The sequence below is a fragment of the Cebus imitator genome, unplaced genomic scaffold, assembly GCF_001604975.1.
Source record: "Cebus imitator isolate Cc_AM_T3 unplaced genomic scaffold, Cebus_imitator-1.0 Scaffold41, whole genome shotgun sequence".
Taxonomy (NCBI): domain Eukaryota; kingdom Metazoa; phylum Chordata; class Mammalia; order Primates; family Cebidae; genus Cebus; species Cebus imitator.
In genome coordinates this window covers 1,012,305-1,036,063 of record NW_016107356.1, presented here as the reverse complement: position 1 = coordinate 1,036,063, position 23,759 = coordinate 1,012,305, and the positions used below count along the sequence as shown (strand labels likewise).

General features: G+C 35.8%; 1 protein-coding gene across 1 annotated transcript in view; it reads right to left on the bottom strand.

The window, feature by feature from the left end:
- SMCHD1 (structural maintenance of chromosomes flexible hinge domain containing 1) overlaps nucleotides 1-23,759 on the bottom strand; it is a 141,609-nt gene that overhangs the window by 95,813 nt on the left and 22,037 nt on the right. The window contains exons 6-12 of the mRNA XM_017526068.2: nucleotides 16,442-16,556; nucleotides 16,203-16,322; nucleotides 6,349-6,515; nucleotides 4,208-4,298; nucleotides 3,299-3,509; nucleotides 695-815; nucleotides 436-619 (exon numbers count right to left, since the gene is read on the bottom strand). Of these exons, the coding sequence (XP_017381557.1) occupies nucleotides 436-619; nucleotides 695-815; nucleotides 3,299-3,509; nucleotides 4,208-4,298; nucleotides 6,349-6,515; nucleotides 16,203-16,322; nucleotides 16,442-16,556 (1,009 nt within the window). The remainder of the gene's footprint in view (nucleotides 1-435; nucleotides 620-694; nucleotides 816-3,298; nucleotides 3,510-4,207; nucleotides 4,299-6,348; nucleotides 6,516-16,202; nucleotides 16,323-16,441; nucleotides 16,557-23,759) is intronic.

The window sequence follows — 23,759 nt, the reverse complement described above, 5'->3', positions numbered from 1 at the left end:
AGGAGTTCCAGACCAGCCTTGCCAACATGGTAAAACCCCATCTCTACTAAAAGTACAAAAATTAGCCAGGCATGGTGGCATGTGCCTGTAGTCCCAGCTACTCAGGAGACTGAGGAGGGAGAATACCCTGAACCCAGGAGGCAGAGGTTGCAGTAAGCCAAGATTGCTTCACTGCACTCCAGCTTGGGCGACAGAGCGAAATTTTGTCTTAAAAAAAACCCAAAAACTAATAAAGATATGTAAATTCTAAATCCCATCCCAACCTAGTCTAACTTGTTTAAAATTTTTTAGTAATGTGAACATTTGCTGCTCATAAAATATTTATACATCATAGTCTTTTGACGCAAAATATCAATAAAAACTACAGTGCTGGTATCTTTTACTTAAAAATAAAACACTTGCAAACATCCAGAACTTTATATTTAAAAATCATACCTGTCCATTTAAAATCCTTGTAAAAAGAGTGTTCTTATCTTTCAATTTTAGCTCAAGATCCATAAACGTCAGTTTATTTGTGCTGACCTGGAATTTGTCATTAGTGAATAATGCACCAGATATTCTATTGTAGCATTCAATTGGTGCAAGCCCTCTCTTCTTAGGAGGAGTACACCAGTCAAAGCTTAAACAGAACAAAATGTTAGTTAGTAAAAAAATTAGGTTGTAAAAATATAATTTCAGCAAAAATCAAACTTACTCTTCAACTGATGTATATGGTATTAATCGTCCATTCCAAAAACATTCAAAAATAGGCCTTTTCCCTCTAGCTGCTTTCTCAAGTATGAAACAATCATCATCATCATCTTCATCTTTTAATTCTAGATCAAAAGAGCAAATGGAACAAAATGCTTATTGCTAAAATGCGAGAAATAATGAAACAAACACATATAATCTTTCAAGCTTCATTCTATAAAACCTAAACGTAGTTTTATACTCTGCCCACAAAAAGGCAGTTTTCCAAAGTGGTTCCACATTACCAATGGTGTCTGTCATTTAAAAGTCAGTAATTACTTATATACACAATCTGTTAAAAGTATTATACTAGCTGCTGGGCCTGTCATCTTTAGAATCTATTTATAGGGTTAAAAGAGCCTTACATCCAAAAAGATTATTATCCCCTATAGCAAAATCCCTCTTTCCTACAAATACAGGAGCTTAAATCCTTTATCTAAAACAGTTTCACAATTTTATCAGAACTAGTATGTTAACAAGAAAATCACCTGAGAAATTTATGACATCTAATAGCAACAAGTTTACCTAGTTTGGACAAATTAGTGAATGATGCTAAAATTAAGTTTACTTTTTAGAAATTATTTCCTTTTCAGATTCAGGTAATCATGGAAAAAATGTACACAGAATTGTAAGATATGTTACTACACATCAAGAGGATTAATTAGCACAGTTGTCTATGACATTATGTTTATTAGCAACACACTCTCATATATCCAGATAAATTAGGATTAAACAACACGATCCTGACATATTAACACCTCAGCTAACCTGGTATTAGAGTTCATCCACCTAAAATAAAACCTTCTCCCCAAAAGCCCTCACAAGAAGTCTCTTATATAATCCTTTCAATCAAACAAAATCACTTATCTCCTAGAGGAGAATCCCTCTGATTGATCCCTCAACTTAATGGTTCTTCTTTTAAGACAGCATTTGAAAAACTTTATATCTTTTTGTGTATTAGCACACAAAAATTGGAAATAGCAAACTTAAGAGGTCAGAGATGGCTGGACACAGTAACTCATGCCTGTAATCCTAGCACTTTGGGAGGCTGAGGTGGGAGGACTGCCTGAGCTCAGGTACCACCCTGGGCAATACGACAAAACCATGACTCTAATAAAATACAAAAGATTAGCCTGGCATGGTAATGGGCACCTGTAGTCCCAGTTACTTGTGAGGCTGAGCCACAAGAACTTCTTGAACCCAGGAGGCAAAGATTGCAGTGAGCCTAGCTTACACCACTGCTCTCCAGTCTGGGTGGCAACGTAAGACTTTGTCTCCAAAACAAAAACAAAAAGTCCAGTGGAGCCACTGAGTAACAACATGCACTGAACAGGAGCACTACTAAATAGTGGTGAGCACTATTCTAAGAAAGTGCCGCAGTTTTATAATTTGTTCTTCACAACAACCCTATGAGGTATGAACTACTCATTTCACAGATAAGGAAACTAAGGTAGGGAGTAGTTTGTTCAATAGGAAGCGGCAAAGATGGAATTCAAATCAGGAAATCTGGTTGCAGACCCTACAAAACTAAGAATATACTAAGTATTCTGAATGAAAAAGTTTAACATTGTTAATCTATAAATTCAATGCAACCCCAATAATCCCAGTAGGATTATTTTAAGTGAATGTACGAAGCTGATTCCAAAATTATCTAGAGAGCAAAAGTTTATAATACTATTCTCAAAAAGGAACAACAGTGAAAATGTTATGACCCAAAGATACCAAATTACAAGATAAAGCTACAAGACAGTATCATTACTGATATATAAAATATAAAACAGTACGTTATAGTAAAGAATCTAGACTTATGTACTTATGGAAACTTTATTTACAAAAGTAATATGTCTAACTATTGGGTAAATTATAATATTCAATAACTAGTACTAAGAAACCGAATACCATATAGAAAATATTATTAATCCCTATCTCTCTACCAAAAAAAAAAAGGGCCAGGTATGGTGACTCATACATGTAATCCTAGTACTCTGGGAGGCCAAGGCAGGAGGAATGTTTCAGAACAGGAATTCAAGACCAGCCTGAGCAACATGCCAAGACCCCATCACTCAAAAATTTAAATAAGTAAATAAAACCCCACCTCATCCTACATATAAAAAAGGAAAACACAGATGCATGACCATAAAATGACAATGAAAACAAAAAAGCTATAGATTTATATAATCTTGAGTTGTAAAAAGCCTTTCTAAAATACAACAAAATCAGAAAGCATAAAGAAAAAGATGAAGATACGACTGCATAAAGTGTAAAACTACAAGGATACAGAGAAGACAATAAGGAGAACATATAAATGATTAACATGCATACATATCTAAAAGTTTAGTTTTGTAATAGAACTAATAGTTCATTAAAGATTTATTCATCTAGAAATGAATGTACACAAAAATCAAGAATTACAAAAATTACAAATACCTAACAACCTAAGACTTGCATAAGAAAAAAAGTTTAATATTTATTTAGCTAACTTTAATAGCCTAACTGATAATCATTTAAATAAATCACTGTCCTAAATCACAACTTCATATTTTATAACTAAGAAAACAGATTAACCTACTTGATGGAAAACACGGATCGTCAGGGTAAGTTTCTCTATCATATAAGAATGGATGATAACGGATAATTCCTTCCACTACACCGTCTCCTTCAACATGAGCCTTGAACTCAAAACTATCAGCTGCTGTGTTTATATACAACGTCTGCATGTCATCTTGTATTTCCCTTAGGTTGACAATCTTAGGTGTCTTCCCTTTTTCAAACATAGAAATCTAAAATAAAAATGAAACAAAAATAATTAAATTCTATGGTAACTTTACTTTTGTTCTCAGCTATGATTCAACAACAGAATAAATAAAAATTATGTTTATTTGTACAAGTAATAATCTGGCTTAATGAAATATATATATTTATATATGAGTTAAATAGGTTTAAGTAGCATCTCGATAAGGAACATACTACTAAAAAATATAATGTAAGCAAAGAAACAGCAAATCAGAGCCAAAGGAAAGATAAGTCATGAGTACATTTAATTCAAGATTTCTTGCTAGAGGTAGGAAATGGGACAATATTATATGTGAAATTCTAACATGTGGGTTAGGATATTGAGAATCCAACACTCAGATGCTCTGTGCTGCTAAATCTTGTCACCACCATATAACTTCTACAAACAAAAGGAAAGCTACATTATCTCCTCCATGCTTCAAGAGATGACTGATGTTTAGTAACAATGCATATCTCTACAGAAGAGAGACAAAGATAAACCAAGCATTACAGTAAATAAAGGTTCAAGAAAAATACATCTAGGAATAATCTCTTTAGTTGGATATCAAACAATGAAAACAGTTTGGTAAAAAACAAGGAGAGAGAAGTTGTCTAATTATCAAGTGTTTTTTATTATCCCAAGTCATTTGAGACTGGAACACATATCTCATAATTTTTGATATTTTAAGATGGATTTTTCTCTTACTTCAATATCGATGTTGTTGAAAGGTCCAACTTCTTTTGATGTTCGTATTTCATTTCCTTTTGGGCCATGAATATAGTAATGATAAATATGCCTAAAATAGAGAAGAATATACTTTTAATTCACATAACAATATAGTTAATATAATCTTCCTTCAAAAAATTTTTAACACTATTTACTAGGTATCAAGCATTTTATTAAGCATTTTAAAATAGGTATTCCATTTTTTTTAAAATGGCAAAAACAACTGAGATGCAGGTATTATTACATCTCATTTTACAGATACAGAACCTGGGGTGCAAGGAGGATATATAATTTATCTGACATCAAAGAATAGAGTTAGGGAGCCATGGGCTTCAACCCAGGCCTTTCCAACTTCAAACACCATACACTTTATATTTCTAAGGGAAATAATTCATCAAATAAATATAAACTAGACAGCAAGAGTCTATAATTCTACTTGTCAGGTATGTTCCAGAAAGGATTCAATTATTGGGGGTAAACTCGATTGGATATCTAATCTCAATATGAGAATATCATTCTAGAACAGCAGTCCCAGTCTTTTTGGCATCAAAACTAGTTTCGTGGAAGACAATTTTTCCAGGGATGAGAGTTGAGGAGGGTGGTTTGGGTTGAATCCACCTTAGATCATCAGGTATTAGCCTCATAAGGAGCATTCAACCCAGATGCCTCACATGCACAGTTCACATTAGGGTTCATGTTCCTGAGAGAAATCAAGTGCTGCCTCTGATCTGACAGAAGGCAGAGCCACGCAGTAATGCTTCACTCGCTTACCCGCCACTCACTGTGGGGCCTGGTTCCTAACAGGCCGCAGATGGGTGCCAGTTCACAATCAGGGGTCATTTTGGGCACTCCTATTCTAGAATATTCATCTCTCCTCTCCTATAGCACTGAGACAATCTTACCGCAACATTTCAGAAACAAAACTAATAAATTTGACATGGTTTCACTGAAAATCAACACTTTGGAAATCAACGCCTCTTTATTCTTAAAGTAAAGGTTTAAAAAAGATTATATTTTGATAGTATTACTCAAGATTATAAAATAATCATGCCTGTATCTGTGAAATAGAAATTTGCAATATTTCCTCATAATCCTTCTTTATTAGAGCCAAAGTATATTTTAGTTATGTGTTAATGTCCAGAGTTCCTTCAGTAAAAAGAAACTATAACTATAAAACAGCTAACAAAATATATACTTAAAGAAGAAAACTGCAATGTCCTATTTAAATACCTTGGGTAACAGCAGTGATAAACAGAAATATTCAAGAAGTATTCCTAAAATCAAATTTATTTTCCCAAAAAAAAAAAAAAATTAAAATTCTGTTAGTATACATCTATGTACAAAACTGAGACTCTCAAGAGTAATAGTCTTTTGGGTAAAGGTAAAAAGATACATTTTTAAAATATGAATTTTGTGCAGATGTACCCATTTTGCAAGTCTCAGTAATTCAGACTAATATAAATAAGGGAAACAATCCAGTAAACCGTATGTATCACACAGCTATAAAAAATAATTTTAGAGCCATTAAGTAACTATTCCTCTGATTTGGTCTAATGGGATACACAGTCCCTACAAGTTTTACTGGAATAAAAACACAGTAATTATTTTTAGTACTAATGTCATATAGGCACAATGTATATATATTTTTTATTTTAATAGGCTTAATGCATTCATTCATTTGATAAACAATTTGAGCATCTACCATGTAGCAAGTATTCTTCTAGAAAACACTGAAAATACAGCAGTGAATTTAACAAAAAAAATTATATATATACGTGGTATGGAAGATTATGACAGGTGCTATGGAAAGGCAGCACAAAATGGGGTTGTGGAAGTGACATAGTCCTCAATTTGACAAGTTGTGAAGTTCATTTTAAATTTTATAATATTGTAAAAATCCTGTTCCTCAAATAATGCTCAGTATACTAGAGATGATCTACAAGTATTTACAGAATAAATAGAGAGCTGTTTCAATAACAACAGAGTACTGAATAATACTGATGGGAAGAAAATGAGACAGAAGCAAAAAGGATACCAAAGAGGCCTCAATGTATCTGTAATATTTTCTGTCTTAAAAAAGCTAAGTAGCAACGTTTCCTAAGCCAAATATAATTACTTACGCTAACTGTCGTGTCCAAAGATGGAAATAATTTTTCAAGTACTGTATATGTTCTGGTTGTACCCCTGTGATAACCACAGCAGTAAAGCTATCTTTTTCCTTCTCCTCTATGATAAGATGATGTAGAAATCTTTCATCATCATTTGTAATGTGAACAGAATCAGAGGGCTACAAGAGTGAACAGAAATACAACAGATTAAATTTTAATTATACAAATAGCCATTGTATCAAATTTTAATGTGATTTACTTGGAGTTTCACAAATAGGCTTCAGAAAAACTTTTGGAGGAAATTGGTACAATACAACAAACTGGCTGAGTGTGTGACAACACTGTGAAGACAAGAGAACTTTCACACAGACTGCTAACCTGGCATGCATAAAAAGCACCCTCTTATAATGCTAAACCAATTTTAGAATCATAAAGGAAAAGGTAAAGACAAATACTGAGTTTTAAAATGCCTTAAAAAATTGAGGACACTTACCATAGGGTGGAATGAATCCTTGCTTGGGAGATCTACCACTTAACTTGGTCAGAACCAATGCCTAGCCCTCCATGTTCAAGAAAACTACAGGGCAGGCTGGACCCAGCTAGCTAAGCCCAAATACACTGTGCTTAAAAGTAAAATTATCCTGGACACCAACCCACTTTCAGAGAATATCTAAAGTTTATGGAAGGACAGTGGTAGGGGAATTTGAAGATAAAATTACAAACTTCTCAATGTGTAGCATGAACCTATGTTTTAATAAATTGCAGGCCGGGCGTGGTAGCTCACGCCTGTAATCCCAGCACTTTGGGAGTCTAAAGTAGGTAGATCACCTGAGGTCAGGAGTTAGAGACCAGCCTGGCCAACATGGTGAAACGCCATCTCTATTAAAAATATAAAATTAGCCAAGCATGGTGGCAAGTGTCTATAATCCCAGCTACTAGGGAGGCTGAGGCAGGAGAATCACTTGAACCTGGGAGGCAGAGGTTGCAGTGAGCCAAGATCGCACCACTGCACTCCAGCCTGGGCAACAAGCATGAAAGTCTGTCTCAAAAAAATAAATTGTGTGTGTGTGTGTGTGTGTGTATTCATGTACAGTCAGATACCACATAATAACATTTTTGTTAACAATTGACTGCAGTGGTCCCAGATGATGATACAATATTACACAATTACTGTACCTTTTTATGTTTAGATATATTTAGCTACACAAATATTTGCCATTCTGTTAAACTGCCTACAGTAATAAGCTGTACAAATTTGCAGACTAGGAGCAGTATGCTATACCATGTAGCCTAGGTGTGTGGTAAGCCATGCCATCTACGTTTGTGTAAGTACACTCTATGTTCACATAGCAACAAAATAACCTAATGACACATTTCTCAGAATGCATCCCTGTCCTTAAGTGACAGGAGACTATTTCTACTGTGTATGTTGCTATATACATTTTTAAACTGTGGAAATAAAAATACAGACTATTCTATCTAAAAGATTAGTTGACTTTCAAAAATAAGTATGTATAATTACTTGCTTAATTAAAAAGTGCTGTATTTCTTTTAGAATTTGTCTACCAAATTCTAAAATTTCTGATTAAAAAAAAAAACCCTTAAGACTATAACCCTACAAAACCATTCTAATGCATCTCTACACATTAAATTACTAATAACACAGCTACAATATATACAAGTAACATTTCATACACTTTTAGTCAGTAAATTAGTCAGAATTGACTAATGATGCAAATTCATTATCCAAATATTTATCAAGCATCTTCTGTAAGCCCTATGCCTCAACTTGGGCCTGAGAAAGATAGGTTCAAGATAAATAGGACACTGTGTACCAATGGATAAATGAAAAAAAAAAAAAAAAAAAAAAAAAAAAAAAAAAAAAGATAAATAGGACAGTGCCTTTGTACTCTACAAATTCCATCTGGTAGGAGATGAAAACAACAAATGATTACAAAACAATATGCCATTATGTATGAAGATATGAGCCAAGAGGTACAGACATAAAAAGAGGATGACAGTCACCCAGCAGATGACTGAATAACATTTCAGACAAATGAAAACATGAATTTCAGAGTGATAAAGGAAACAAGGTAGTTTAGGATATACGATAAACATATGATAAAAGATGTGGCTGAGATGGCTGAATTAGAGCAGTGGAAAGTGGGTGGAAGAACGGGTAGATGAAAGAAACTAATACAAAAGACAAAATTAAATGTGCTGAATGATTACGAAAAAGGACCAATTTTAACTGCACGGCCAGTAGATGCCATTAACTAAAAAAGGTACCTGACAGGAAGAACAGAGAAGGAAAGAAGAAGAAAGGTTTACGGATAATATTTGCTTTCTTTTTTCCTTTCCTTTCCTTTCTTTTTTTTAAAAGAGACAGGGTCTATGTTGCCCAGTTGGTCTTGAACTCCTGGGCGCCAGAGATCCTCCATCCTCAGCCTCCCAATGTGCTAGGATTACAGGCATTAGCCATTGTGCCCAGCAATATTCGACTTCAAATGTACCTAAAGTGAGTTATTCCTCAAACACCTAAGAAAGAACATCTAACTGAACCTGGAAATGGTTGGGCTAGATATTTTCAGTTGGTATTCATCACCCATTCCTATGACCTTTCACTTTACTCTCTTGGGCTATGAGGTAGGAAGGCAAAAAAAATACTGTTTGGATTGTGGATGCAAATTAAGTTTCACCAATTAGATGTACCAGCTAAAATGTGGATGAAAAAAATGAAGCAGAGGCTATTTTCTAAAGTTTCTTAAAGGTTTTCTGTTATGCAAGGCACTGAAAGATCAGTAACCAAGACCCATAGGTGTGCTGTATTCAGGAGAATCATCTTACGTGCAAAGACACACATAGGCTCAAAATAAAGGGATGGAGGAGGATTTATCAAGCAAATGGAGAGCAAAAAAAAGCAGGGGTTACAATCCTAGTCTCTGATAAAACAGACTTTAAACCAAAAAAGATCAGAAGAGATAAAGATGGGCATTACATAATGGTAAAGGGATCAATGCAACAAGAAGAGCTAATTATCTTAAATACATATGTGCCCAATACAGAAGCACCCAGATACATAAATCAAGTTCCTAATGACCTACAAAGAGACTTAGATTCCCACACAATAATAGTGGGAGACTTTAATACCCTGCTGTCAATATTAGAAAGATCAACAAAACAGACAATTAACAAGGACATCCAGGACTTGAACTCAGATCTGGACCAAGCGGACCTAATAGACATCTACAGAACTATCTACCCCAAATCAACAGAATATACATTCTTCTCACCATCACGTCACACTTACTCTAAAATTGACCACGTAATTGGAAGTAAATTACTTCTCAGCAAATGCAAAAGAATGGAAATCATAACAAATAGTCTCTCAGACCACAGTGCAATCAAATTAGAATTCAGGATTAAGAAACTCACTCAAAACTGCACAACTACATGGAAACTGAACAACCTGCTCCTGAATGACTAATAGATAAATAATGAAATGAAGGCAGAAATAAAGATGTTCTTTGAAACCAATGAGAACAAAGACATAACGTATCAGAATCTCTGGGACACATTTAAAGCGGTGTCTAGAGGGAAATTTATAGCACTAAATGCCCACAAGAGAAAGGAGGAAAGTTCTAAAATTGACACCCTAACGTCACGATTAAAAGAACTAGAGGAGCAAGAACAAACAAATTCAAAAGCTAGCAGAAGACAAGAAATAACTAAGAACAGAGCAGAACTGAATGAGACAGAGACACAAAAAAACCCTTCAAAAAAATCAATGAATCCAAGAGCTTGTTTTTTTGAAAAGATCACCAAAATAGACTGCTAGCCAGATTAATAAAAAAGAAAAGAGAAGAATTAAATAGATGCAATAAAAAAATGGTAAGGGGGATATCTATCACCACCAATTCCACAGAAATACAAACTACCATCAGAGACCTCTATGCAAATAAACCAGTAAATCTAGAATAAATGGACAAATTCCTGGACACTTACACCCTCCCAAGACTAAACCAGGAAGAAGTTGAATCCCTGAAAAGACCAATAAAAAGGTATGAAGTTCAGGTAACAATTAATAGCCCAATAACCAAAAAACCTCCAGAACCAGATAGCTTCACAGCTGAATTCTACCAAATGTACAAAGAAGAGTGGGTACCATTCCTTCTGAAACCATTCCAAACAATACAAAAAGAGAGAATCCTCCCTAACTCATTTTATGAGACCAACATCATCCTGATATCAAAACTTGGCAGAGATACAACTAAAAAAGAAAATTTCAGGCCAATATCCATGATAAACATTGATGCGAAAATCTTCAATAAAATTCTGGCAAACCGAATCCAACAGCACATCAAAAGCTTACTCATCATGATCAAGTCGGTTTCATCCCGGGGATGCAAGACTGATTCAACATACACAAATCTATAAATGTAATCCATCACATAAACAGAACCAAAGACAAAACCCACATTATTATTTCAATAGATGCAGAGAAGGCCTTCAACAAAATTCAAAGTGCTTTATGCTAAAAACTCTCAATAAACTAGGTATCAATGGAACATATTTCAAAATAATAAAAGCTATTTATGACAAACCCACAGCCAATATCATACTGAATGGGCAAAAACTGGAAGCATTCCCTTTGAAAACTGGCACAAGACAAGGGTGCCCTCTCTCACCACTCCTATTCAACATAGTATTGGAAGTTCTGGTCAGAGCAATCAGGCAAGAAAAAGAAATAAAGGGTATGCAATTAGAAAAGAGGTAGTCAAATTGTCTCTATTTGCAGGCGACATGATTGTATCTTTAGAAGACACCATCATCTCAGCCCCAAATCTCCTTAAGATGATAAGCAACTTCAGCAAAGTTTCAGGACACAAAATCAATGTGCCCAAATCACAAGCATTCCTATACACAAATAACAGACAGCCAAATCATGAGCGAACTCCCATTTACAACTGTTACAAAGAGAATAAAATACCTAGGAATACAACTAACAAGGGACATGAAGGACCTCTTCAAGGAGAACTACAAACCACTCCTCAAGGAAATAAGAGAGGACACAAACAGATGGAAAAACATTCCATATTCATGGTTAGGAAGAATCAACGTTGCGAAAATGGCTATACCGCCCAAAGTAATTTATAGATTCAATGCTATCCCCCATCAAGCTACCACTGACCTTCTTCACAGAATTGGAAAAAACAACCTTAAACTTAATATGGAACCAAAAAAGAGCCCGCATAGCGAAGACAATCCTAAGAAAAAGAACAAAGCTGCAGGCATCATGCTACCTGACTTCAAACTATACTACATGGCTACGGTAATCAGAACAGCATGGTACTGGTACCAAGACAGAGATATAGACCAATGGAACAAAACAGAGGCCTCAGAATTAATGCCACACATCTACAACCATCTGATCTTTTACAAACTTGACAAAAACAAGCAATGGGGAAAGGATTCTCTGTTTAATAAATGGTGTTGGGAAAACTGGCTAGCCACGTGCAGAAAGCTGAAATTGGACCCCTTCCTTACACCTTATACAAAAATTAACTCCGGATGGATTAAAGATTAAAACATAAGACCTAACTAACACCATAAAAATCCTAGAAGAAAACCTAGGCAATACCATTCAGGACATAGGCATAGGGAAGGACTTCATGAGTAAAACACCAAAAGCAATGGCAACAAAAGCCAAAATAGACAAATGGGATCTAATTAAACTTAAGAGTTCTGCACAGCAAAAGAAACTATCATTAGAGTGAACTGGCAACCAACAGAATGGGAAAAACTTTTGCAATCTACCCATCTGACAAAGGGCTAATATCCAGAATCTATAAAAAACTTAAACAAATTTACAAGAAAAAAACAAACAACCCCATCAAAAAGTGGGCTAAGGATATGAACGGACACTTTTCAAAAGAGGACATACATCTGGAGTTAATTTTTTTATAAGGTGTAAGGAAGGGGCCCAGTTTCAGCTTTCTGCACATGGCTAGCCAGTTTTCCCAACATCATTTATTAAACAGGGAATCCTTTCCCCACTGCTTGTTTTTGGCCAGTTTGTCAAAGATCAGATGGTTGTAGATGTGTGGCATTACTTCCGAGGCCTCTGTTCTGTTCCATTGGTCTATATCGCTGTTTTGGTACCAGAAATACAGCCAACAAACATATGAAAAACTGCTCATCAACACTGGTCATTAGAGAAATGCAAATTAAAACTACATTGAGATACCATCTCACACCAGTTAGAATGGCGATCATTAAAAAATCTGCAGACAACAGATGCTGGAGAGGATGTGGAGAAATAGGAATGCTTTTACACTGTTGGTGAGAATGTAAATTAGTTCAACCATTGTGGAAGACAGTGTGGCAATTCCTCAAGGATCTAGAAATAGAAATACCATCTGACCCAGCAATACCATTACTAGGTATATACCCAAAGGATTATAAATCGTTCTATTATAAAGACACATGCACACGTATGCTCACTGTGGCACTGTTTACAATAGCAAAGACTTGGAGCCAACCCAAATGCCCATTAATCATAGACTGGATAAAGAAAATGTGGCACATATACACCATGGAATCCTGTGCAGCCATAAAAAAGGATGAGTTCATGTCCTTTGCAGGGACACGGATGAAGCTGGAAACCATCATTCTCAGCAAACTGACACAGGAACAGAAAACCAAACACTGTGTGTCCTCACTCATAAGTGGGTGTTGAACAATTAGAACACATAGACACAGGGAGGTGAACATCACACACCGGGGCCTGTTGAGGGGTGGAAGAGCTAGGGGAGGGATAGCAGGGAGTGGGAGTACTGGGGAGGGATAACATCAGGAGCAATACCTAATGTAGATGACACGGGGATGGATGCAGTAAACCACCGTGGCATTTATATACCTATGTAACAATCCTGCACGATCTGCACATGTACCCCATAACTTAAAGTCTTAAAAAAAAAAAAGTAATGGCAAAAACCACAATTGCTTTTGCACCGACCAAATAATAAATTCATTTATTGTTCAATTCTAAAAAAGAAAAAAAGCCACTGCAGCCCTAGTTATGGCCACAAATTCTGTGTTCCAGTATTGGAACAATTGTGGCAGTGAGATCATTCCAACTCTTGGATCACAGATACAGCAGTGAGTTCCTGAATTCCAGACCCAGTGGTGGTCTTCTAACTGAATGATTACAGCAAATGTTGCAGCACCCCTCCAGGATAACTTCAGAGAGTCCTGGCATCATTCTAGAAGGCTTAGCCATAACTCATTTCTTTGGCCCTTCCAATAATCAGTAAGCATCTAATTCCCTCTATTAAATATTTTCTGTGTAAAGGGCCTAGGATGGTTTGTTTCCTTTACTGAACCTAGCATGATTTACTGTCTCAATTTTAAAAGTTTTCACATGAAACACAGATTTGAGAGCTTTTGGTTTAAGCAGCAAATACACATCTATAGAAAAGGCAAGACTGTTGACTATAGAACAAGAACCACCAACTCCACCCACATTCTGAAAACTGCTCACAGGTCAGAGAGAGAAGAGTTGTTCAACAAAAACAGACTGGAAAAGACTGGTCAGAAAAGGAAAAGGACCCAGTACCTGTTGGTACCCATGAAATGTTTGCTGGGAAGAACTAACCACAAAACGTAGAAAAGGCAGAAAAATGGTGCTCCAAGAAGCCCAGTTCTATACAAGCTTTGTAATATGTACACAATTTTGAAAGCCACTTAAATTCTCAATTCTTATTTTTCACCAGTTTTATCATGGCAAGCAATAGTTCCACCATTATATTTTATAGGGCTTTGTGGTGGCTAAGATAAGATGGAAAAAATAAGATGAAATATGTAATTTGTTAAGTAAATGAAACAAAGAAAAGAAAGTAATATCCTGCACAAAGTGAGTATTATTGGAAAATAAAAGTGGATAATAAAATGAAAAAAAATTCAACCCACCAACTAATGAAAGAAAAGGTGTTTTTTTAACTTACCAAATGGTCAAGATTTTGCTGTCCTTTTTCCCTTTCTCATTCTTTTGAAAAATAAATGGTCAGACAAGTACTTCCATATAGTTGTTGGAAGTGTACATGACTTTGGGTTTAAACTTTCTGACATGCAATTTTGAAATATAAGCCATGAACATATAAAAAGTCCAAATTCAGGCTGGGAGCGGTGGTTCACGCCTGTAATCCCAGCACTTTGGGAGGCTGAGGTGGACGGACTGCCTGAGGTCAGGAGTTTGAGACCTATCTGGCCAACATGGTAAAACCCCATCTCTACTAAAAATACAAAAAAAATTAGCCAGTCATGTTGGCATGCACCTGTAATTGCAGCTACTCAGGAGGCTGAGGCAGGGGAACTACTTGAACCAGGGAGGTCGAGGTTCCAGTGAGCTGAGATAGTGCCACTGCACTCTAGGCAACGGAGCAAAACTCCATCTCAAAAAAAAAAATTTTTTTTCAAATTCATTATCACAGCTATTAAAATTATAACAATCTAAGAAAAAAAATCTGTAATTCAGGGAAGATGTTATGCAAAGATATTCAAGGCAATGTCTTTACAATTATTCTAAAATCCTTTATATAAGCCAAATGCTCAACAGAATAGTGAAACTATGTTACATTCATTGAAGGAAATGTTATAAGGCTACTAAAAACTGTTGTGTATCAAAATATTTTATAAGATGGGAAAATACTCAACATACGAATTTTTAAAATGTGGGATCAAAACTATAAGTACATATTTTTAAAAGTTGAATTTGAAGGAAATTCACCCAAAATGTTTCAGTAGGTTTCTCTAGGACTTGGGAGTATTTTTATTTTCCTTATGCTTTCCAATATAGTTTCCTACAAGTTGTTTTAGAATCAGAAAACCAATTTTTTAAAAGTTCAAAATTACTTTTTAAAAACATTGTATTGTTTTTGAGACAGTCTTGCTCTATCACCCAAATCGGAATGCAGTGGCATGATCATAGCTCACTTGCAGCTGGGCTCAAGTGATCCTCCTACCTCAGCCTCCCGAGTAGCTAGGACTACAGGTACACACCAACACACTTGGCTTTTTTTTTTTTTTTTTAAGAAGTTTCCTATGCTACCCAGGCTAGTCTTGAACTCCTGAGCTCAAGCGATCCTACCATCTTAGCTTTCCAAAATGTTGGCAGTACAGGAGAGAGCCACTGTGCCCAGCTGTAAGTCACTTTAAAATATTTATCTGTAATCCCAACACTTTAGGAGGCCAAGGTTGGAGGACTGCCTAAGACCAGAAGTTCGAGGCTGTGGTGAACTGTGATAGCACACTACACTCTAGTCTAGAGAGACAGAGTGAGAACCCATCTCTTAAAATGATAATAAATAAACTAACTTACATATTAAATATTTTAGATTAAAAATTATGTTTCAAACAGAGAAGAGTTAAAGAAATATACAATAAATATTTACTTACCACCAAGATTCAAATTTGTTAACATTTTGTCTTATTAACACAAGAATTTGAATGCGAACTTATAAGAGCAATCTCTCATTTATTTCTCTGGAGGTCCAATTTTCTGAAAGTCCATTATCCTATTATTGGTTTTCTAATCTATGATTTTATTATATAACATAAATTTTAAAATCCAAATTCGGAACAGGGAAAAAAGTTTACAATCCTACAAGCAATCTACAGAAAGCTTAGTAAGCTTTATGAGACAACTTGTCTGAAGATTTCTGGCTTGAGAAAGCCCATTTTTGTTATTAACATAACTAAAGGAAAGAGTAACTCATTTTGAAAAATTCATACCTTCATGTTAAGTTCTGTCCTACCATCTTATCCAAAGGAGTAAATTTACAATTATGAGTTAAAATGTATTGTACCTTTCTGTTTCTAATATATCCACTATATATTGCCTCTTTATTTTTCTCCTTCTTCTCAAAATCTTCTTTAGAAAGCACAAGCTCGTGAACATCTTGGGAATCTGCAGGTTTGCTTATCATCTGTTAAACATTAAAAAGAGTACTTTTAAAATTCCTAATAAACTGGTTAACACATTTAGACAGAGTCAACTTGAAAGTATTTTGACAAACTTTCATTTACAAGAAATTTTTTTACTTACTCTGGCTGATTGTCCAACAAAGAAGACAGCTTGCTTGCCGCCAACACCAAAATAGGAAATATCACTATTTAAACTGCGTGGCACTGGTACTGGACGAACATATCCTGAATGGTCACTAAAATAAAACATTACATTAATGCAGTCATTTTAAACAAGCTACTTAAGTGCCAAATGAAACTTTCACTGCACTTGTATTCAGTGTTAATAAAATGATCACCAAGCCTGCAAACACCCCTAACTGAAAGGTGAAATAATCAGTATCGAGACATCTACTCCAGTGCATCTCAAAGTGTAGTCCCTAGGCCAGATGCATCAGTTTTACCTGAAAGCTTCTAAAAAATGCAAATTCTTGGGCTCAATCCTATTAAATCAGAAAATCTCTCAGCAAACAAGACTAAATAAGTATTTTTATTATCCTTATGCCTCTAAAACTTTACCTTCAAAATTGTTTACTACGTTAAAACTTGCTAAAATATTGTCTGAATAATGGTAATTAGAGCAAAGGAGATTCTCATTTCCATGTATCATGATAAATGAAGAACTCTGAGGGAATACTGAGCCATAACAACATTCTGAAGAAGAGGCACCACTGGTCTTTCAAAATATAGGCAAAGTTCACAGGGATATCATCCCCCAATATCAGAAATAAACGGAATAAAGGTGAGACTGGAACCACTATTAAACTCAACGGAAAGATTAAAGACCAAGCAGATGTGATATAGCTGGAGAGAATTAGAGAACAGAAAGATACAAAGAACGTAACCACAGGAAATAAAGAAAACTGACAATATGAAAAAAGACATAAATGACCAAAAGAAAAGATCTCATATAAGATTAAACATAGTTCTAGAAAGAGAGGGAACAGAAAATGGAAAATAGCTGTAAATATTCTTGAACCAATAAAAAACATGGCTTCACAGATCCAGGAAAACTGAAAGGGCCCAAACAGGACACATAAAAAGAAATCAACGTCATTGTAAACACCAAAAACCAAACAGAAGAACTAGAAAATAGGCTGAGAGATAAAACAGAATAAAAGAGATTAGTAGGCTCTGACAGCTACAGTAAAAGACAGAGAAGAATATTATCACTATAGTGCCTGAAAAAAATCTGTTAACCTAAATTGTCAACTACAGAAAAATAAAGAATTTATAGATAAAAACCAAAGTAATTTATCACCAGAAGACTTGATTCCTGCAAGCACAATCTGACATACAAGTGGTCACCATAATATGATACATACAAAGGTAACTTTTTTAAGTACTACATATGAGATATTTACTGTGTGGTGAAAAAGTGGTAGTATATATATTGTTGAATTTCTAAAAAGTCAGACTTTAAATGCTTTCAAAAGTTAGACTTTAAATACTTTCAATAACAAAAATGTCATTTCAGGAAGGGAGTGACCAAAGCTAACACAGTCCTTAAATTGGGAGAAGGAAAAGACTTTTAATCCTGAAATTTAAAGTTAAATACGCATGTTAAAATTTCAAAGAAAATCAGAAGATATAAATTCTAAAATATCAAGGAGAAAAAAGGCGGAGCAAGAAAACAAAACAGGAGAAGACAATAAATTTAAGAGGAAACAGAAAGAATGGGATAAACAAAAACTTTTTAATTGGTATAAAAAGTCCTATCCCCATATATAAATAATCACAATAGGCCGGGCACGGTGGCTCAAGCCTGTAATCCCAGCACTTTGGGAGGCCGAGGCAGGTGGATCACGAGGTCAAGAGATCGAGACCATCCTGGTCAACACGGTGAAACCCGTCTCTACTAAAACTACAAAAAATTAGCTGGCATGGTGGCGCGTGCCTGTAATCCCGGCTACTCAGGAGGCTGAGGCAGGAGAACTGCCTGAACCCAGGAGGCGGAGGTTGCAGTGAGCCGAGATCGTGCCATTGCACTCCAGCCTGGGTAACAAGAGCAAAACTCTGTCCCCAAAAAAAACAAAAAAAATCACAATAAACATAAAGACAACATTGACCAGGTAGGACACTGTAATACCAGAGATACAAAACAACAAAAGAGTATCCCCTCACAACACCACCTGCAACATCTACACACAAACATATCCACATACAACACACACAAACTGTCTACACAAAATAACACACACAAAATTCCTCCCAACACAAGCTTGCATTTATACAAAACACCTCACACAATATACAAACACACCACTACTTTTTTTTAAATATATATTTTATTGCGTTTTAGGTTTTGTATTACATGTGAAGAACATGCAAGATTGTTGCATAGGTACATACATGGCAATGTGGTTTGCTGCCTTCCTCCCCATCACCTATATCTGACATTGCCAGACCCACAATCATTTCTCTCTCTCTCTCTCTCTCAGTTACTACGGCAATACTGCTAGGAAATAAGTTGAAAATATCCTCCAATATTTTCCTTTAAAATATTTCTGGGAAAACATACCAAAGTTTAGAGAAGGGAGAAGCTCAGTGATAAAACAGCATATATACATCAGCTCAGGCAAAACTAAAAGAGATCTCTCCACTAGTTAGAAATGCACACACTCATAATCCCTTTTTCAACCCAAATGACCCATGCAAACCAAATCTAGGCAACAGCTCTATCACAGCAAGTAAGGCTAAGAATATATATTTCAAGACAGTCTCAGACTTGTGTTAATGAGTCTAGAAAATTTCATATATCCACTCAAGGACTATATAAATATCCCTTTATGAAGATAAATAAAAGTAGAAAAGTATGATTTTAAGAAACAGTCTTATACCACAGCAGTCCTCTGGAGAATTAGGAAATTCACCTCCTTAAGGAATAAATTTACATTAAGTCCAAACAATTTTCAGAAAACATTTTAATACAATGAAAGAGGACACTTAATCTTTGGGAAATTTTGATGGCAACGAAACATAAGAGGTGTTTCAAGTAAGAAAAAGTATCAGGGGGCAGTGGTTCACTCCTGTAATACCAGCACTTTGGGAGGCCGAGATGGGTGGATCACCTGAGGTCAGGAGTTTGAGACCAGCCTGGCCAACACAGTGAAACTCCGTGTCTACTAAAAATACAAAATTAGCCAGGAGTGGTGGTGTGGGCCTATAATCCCAGCTACTTGGGTGGCTGAGGCAGGATCGCTTGTACCTGGGAGGCAGAGGTTGCAGTGAGCTGAGATCATGCCACTGCACTCCAGCCTGGGCGACAGGTAAGACTCCATCTCAAAGAAAAAAGAAAAAGTTATCAAGAAAGATGATCAAATTGGTAAAAGAAACTATATCTAAATGACTGCCAGGAAACCAGGGTAGAATAACTATGTATGCATGTATCTCATGATATTGAATCTAACAGAGGAGGAGAAAAAAACACCAAAATTAAGAAAGCTCCACCTCTAACAAAACCGGCCACCAATCTCAATCAGAGCCTCTGAAATAAATCTGCCAGACGTACGAAAATGACCAAATTAAAGTAGGGTGCTTAAATGTTACAAATGTATTCCTACATTAAAGCAAATACAAACATTAGAAAAGTAAACAAAAGCTAATCTTAATTTGCTGAAAACCAAAGAAGGCAAAGCAGCTTTTTCTTTAGGAATATTAGAAAAAATCCTGTTGGGGGTCCATTTCTACAACTTAAAATAAATATGGCATGAGTCACATAGCATTTTTAACTTATTTATAAAATATTTCAAAAAATGGCTCTGACTTGAGAGCCTATTAATTGATGAGCAAGTTGAAAGTGCAGAAAAAGTAGCACCAATCCAACACATATCTGAATCCAGCTGACTTAACTAATGTCATATCTCCTTCTCCAATAAAATAATTATACATACACTATTATAATAATGTTCCAGGTACCCACGTTAACTTCTAAAGCAATAATTCTGACAGTGTCCAAATTATGAGAGAATTTTCTAGCTTTATGTAATGTTGTACATCTTTTTTTTTTTTTTTTTTTTTTTGAGAGATAAGATTTTACTCAGTCGCCCAGGCTGGAATGCAGTGGTATGATCATGGCTTACCGCAGCCTTGACCTCCTGGCCTCAAGTGATCCTCCCACCTCAGCCTCCTGAGAAACTGGGGCTACAGGTGCAAGCCATAACACCTGGCTAATTTTTTTCTTTTTGAGACAGAGTCTTGCTCTGTCTCCCAGGCTGGAGTATAGTGGCGCAATCTCGCCTCACTGCAATCTCCACCTCCAGCGTTCAAACAATTCTCCTGTCTCAGTCTCCTAAGCAGCTGAGATTACAGGCAAATGATACCACACTTGGCTAAGGTTTGTATTTTAGTAGAGACAGGGTTTTGCCATGTTGGCCAGGCTGGTCTTGAACTCCTGATCTCAGGTGATCTGCCTGCCTCAGCCTCCCAAAGTGCTGGGATTATAGGCATGAGCCACTGTGCCTGACCTACACCTGGCTAATTTCTTTAAAAATGTTTTGTAGAGATGGGATCTCATATGTTGTGTAAACTGGTCTCAAATTCCTGAGCTCAAGCAACCTTCCTGCCTCAGCCTCCCAAAGTGTTGGCATTACAGGTGTGAGCCACTGACCAGCCTATTGTCCTGTATCTTGATAAGGGTCTGAGATACACAAGTGTATATATACATTTGTCAAAAATCAGTAAACGAGTGATCACTTCCAGAATGGTGGCATAAGAACTTCCAAGAATCCACTCACTGATTAAAGCAATGAGAACACCTGAAAAAAAAAACTGTCAAGATCAACCAGCATCAACTGCTTTAACAGCTGTCTGAGGCAATGAAAACAGTCAGAGAAAACAAGAATCTGACCAAGAATGTACAAGAAAACATGAGTTCTGCAGGGATTTTTAAAAGCTTCAAGATATTCACTAGAATCAATAAGGTCACTCCCACATGCAGGGCTATACACATATTCAAGAAAGAATTGAGAAGGTCCTAGTAATGACTCACCTCCAGCTTACCTTGAGGTTCAATACAAGCAAGAAGTGAAAGTAAGGCAGAGTTGTAAACTGCAACAGAGCACTAAAAACATGCCCCACTCTGCACATAGAGCCCCTCAGCAAAAGCTGCGAGACTTAGTGATTCAAGACATTTAAGATAATATTTGATCATTAGCTGACTACAAAGCTAACTAATCAGAAACTTCAAGGGTAACACAAAGATAGACTTAACAGAATTCGTTCAGAAAAGCCACTACATAAACAAACAACAGATGACACAACAAGTCTTGGGGAGAGAGGTGGTATCAGATTTCCAGGGTTCCTACATTATATTATAATATGGCCAGTTCTCAACAAAAAATTACAAGCCATGCAAAGAGATATTAAAGTATGGTTCACACAAAGGAAAATGAACAGTTGGTGGAAACTGTGGCAGAAGCAGCTCAACTATTTTAAATATAGTCAAAGAACAGAAACCATGTCTAATGAACTAAAAGAAAGTATAAGAATGATATTTCACCAAACAGAGAGTATCAGTAGGGACACACCAAACAGAGTATCAGGTGGGACACACCAAACAGAGAGTATCAGTTGAGACAAAAATCATAAAAGAGAACTGAATAGGAATTCTAGATTTGGAAAAAATAACCAAAATGAAAAAATCACTTAAGAGACTCATGAACAGATCTTAGTTGGCAGAAGAATCCATAAATTTGAAGATAGGCTGATGAAATTATTCAGTCTGAGGAACAAAAAGAAAAATGAAGAAAAAAAACCAAAGCCTCAGAGGCTGTACTATAGAACACCGTCAAGTATATGGATAAGAGGAGTCACAAAAAGTAAGGGGGAAAATACCTGGAGGAAAAAATGGCCAAAAACTTCCCAAATCTGATGAAAAACTTTATTCTATATATCCAAGAAACTCAATGAACTCGAAGTAGGATGAACCCAAATCCACACCTAAACACACCAGCATTAAACTGTCAAAAGCCAGAGACCTCATTAGGGAAATGCAAAAAAAAAAAAAAAAAAAAAAAAAAAAGCCAGAGACAAAAAGAGAATCTCAAAAGCAGTGAGAGAAGCAATTTGTTAGACAGAAGGGATCCTCAAAAAGATTAACTGCTAATTCTCATCAGAAACCATAAAGCCAGATGGCAGTGAGCTAACTAACATATTCAAAGTGTTAAAAGACAAAGACTGTCAACCAAGAGTTCTTTACCCAGCACAAGTAGCCTTCAAAAATAATGGAAAGATTAAGATATTTTCAAATAAAAACAGGGAATTTGTCATTAGCAGATCTGCCCTAATGGAGCCATAGAGAGTTGCTTGGGCTAAAATACCAGGATACTAGAAAGTATTATAACTCAAATATACATGAAGAAATAAACAGAAAATAAGGTAGTGGTAATCACATACTTAGAAAAGACAGTATAAATGTATTATTTGTAACTCTTTTCCTATCTGATTTAAAAGATCAAGGCATAAAATAGTAAGTAGAAAACTGTAGTGACAGGGCTATAATGTACAACAATCGCATTTATATCAAAATAATAGTACACGGAAATGGGAGGAGAACAAAGCTAAACAGGAGTGGTTTTTGTATACTATAGACATGTCATTGGCATTAATCCAAACTGTATTGTTATAAATTAAGAGGCTGGTTGTAATCCCTAGAAGAACAATTAAAACTGTAGATTAACAACCACTGGGCAGACATGGTGGCTCACTCCTATAATCCCAGCACTTTGGGAGGCTGAGGCAGGTGGGTTGCTTGAGCTCAGGAGTTGGAGACCAGCCTGGGCAACATAGTGAGACCCCACCTCTACAAAAAATTAGCCAGGTATGGTGACACGCACCTATGGTCCCAGCTAAATGGGAAGCTGAAGTAAGAGGATAGCTTGAGCCCAAGAGGCAGAGATTGCAGCAAGCCAAGACAGTGCCACTATACTCCACTCTGGACAACAGAGCAAGATTTGTCTCAAGAAACACAAAAAAAATATTAAAAGAATATTACCAATTGCCAGGAGATAGAAAGTGACTACCACTTAGTACAGGGTTTCTTTTGGAGTTGTGAAAATATCCTGGAATTAGTGGTGATGGCTGCACAATTTTGTTAACTCAAAACTACTTAGTATACTTTAATACTGTAAATTTTATGATATGTAAATTTTATCTCCATAAAAGATAAATTCAATGAAGACACTTTTAAGATATATATAAACATTTAACTGTATAATATGTAAATTTTACCTCAAAATTAAAAATATTGAACCCTAGAAAATAATATGGATACTTTCAACATTAGGAAAAAGTATACTGATACTTATAACTTGTTTTAAACTGTATTAAAAAACCAGATGAACTAATGGTGGGACAGACAGATATGGAGTTCAACAGTAAAACCTAGATGTGGGTATGGG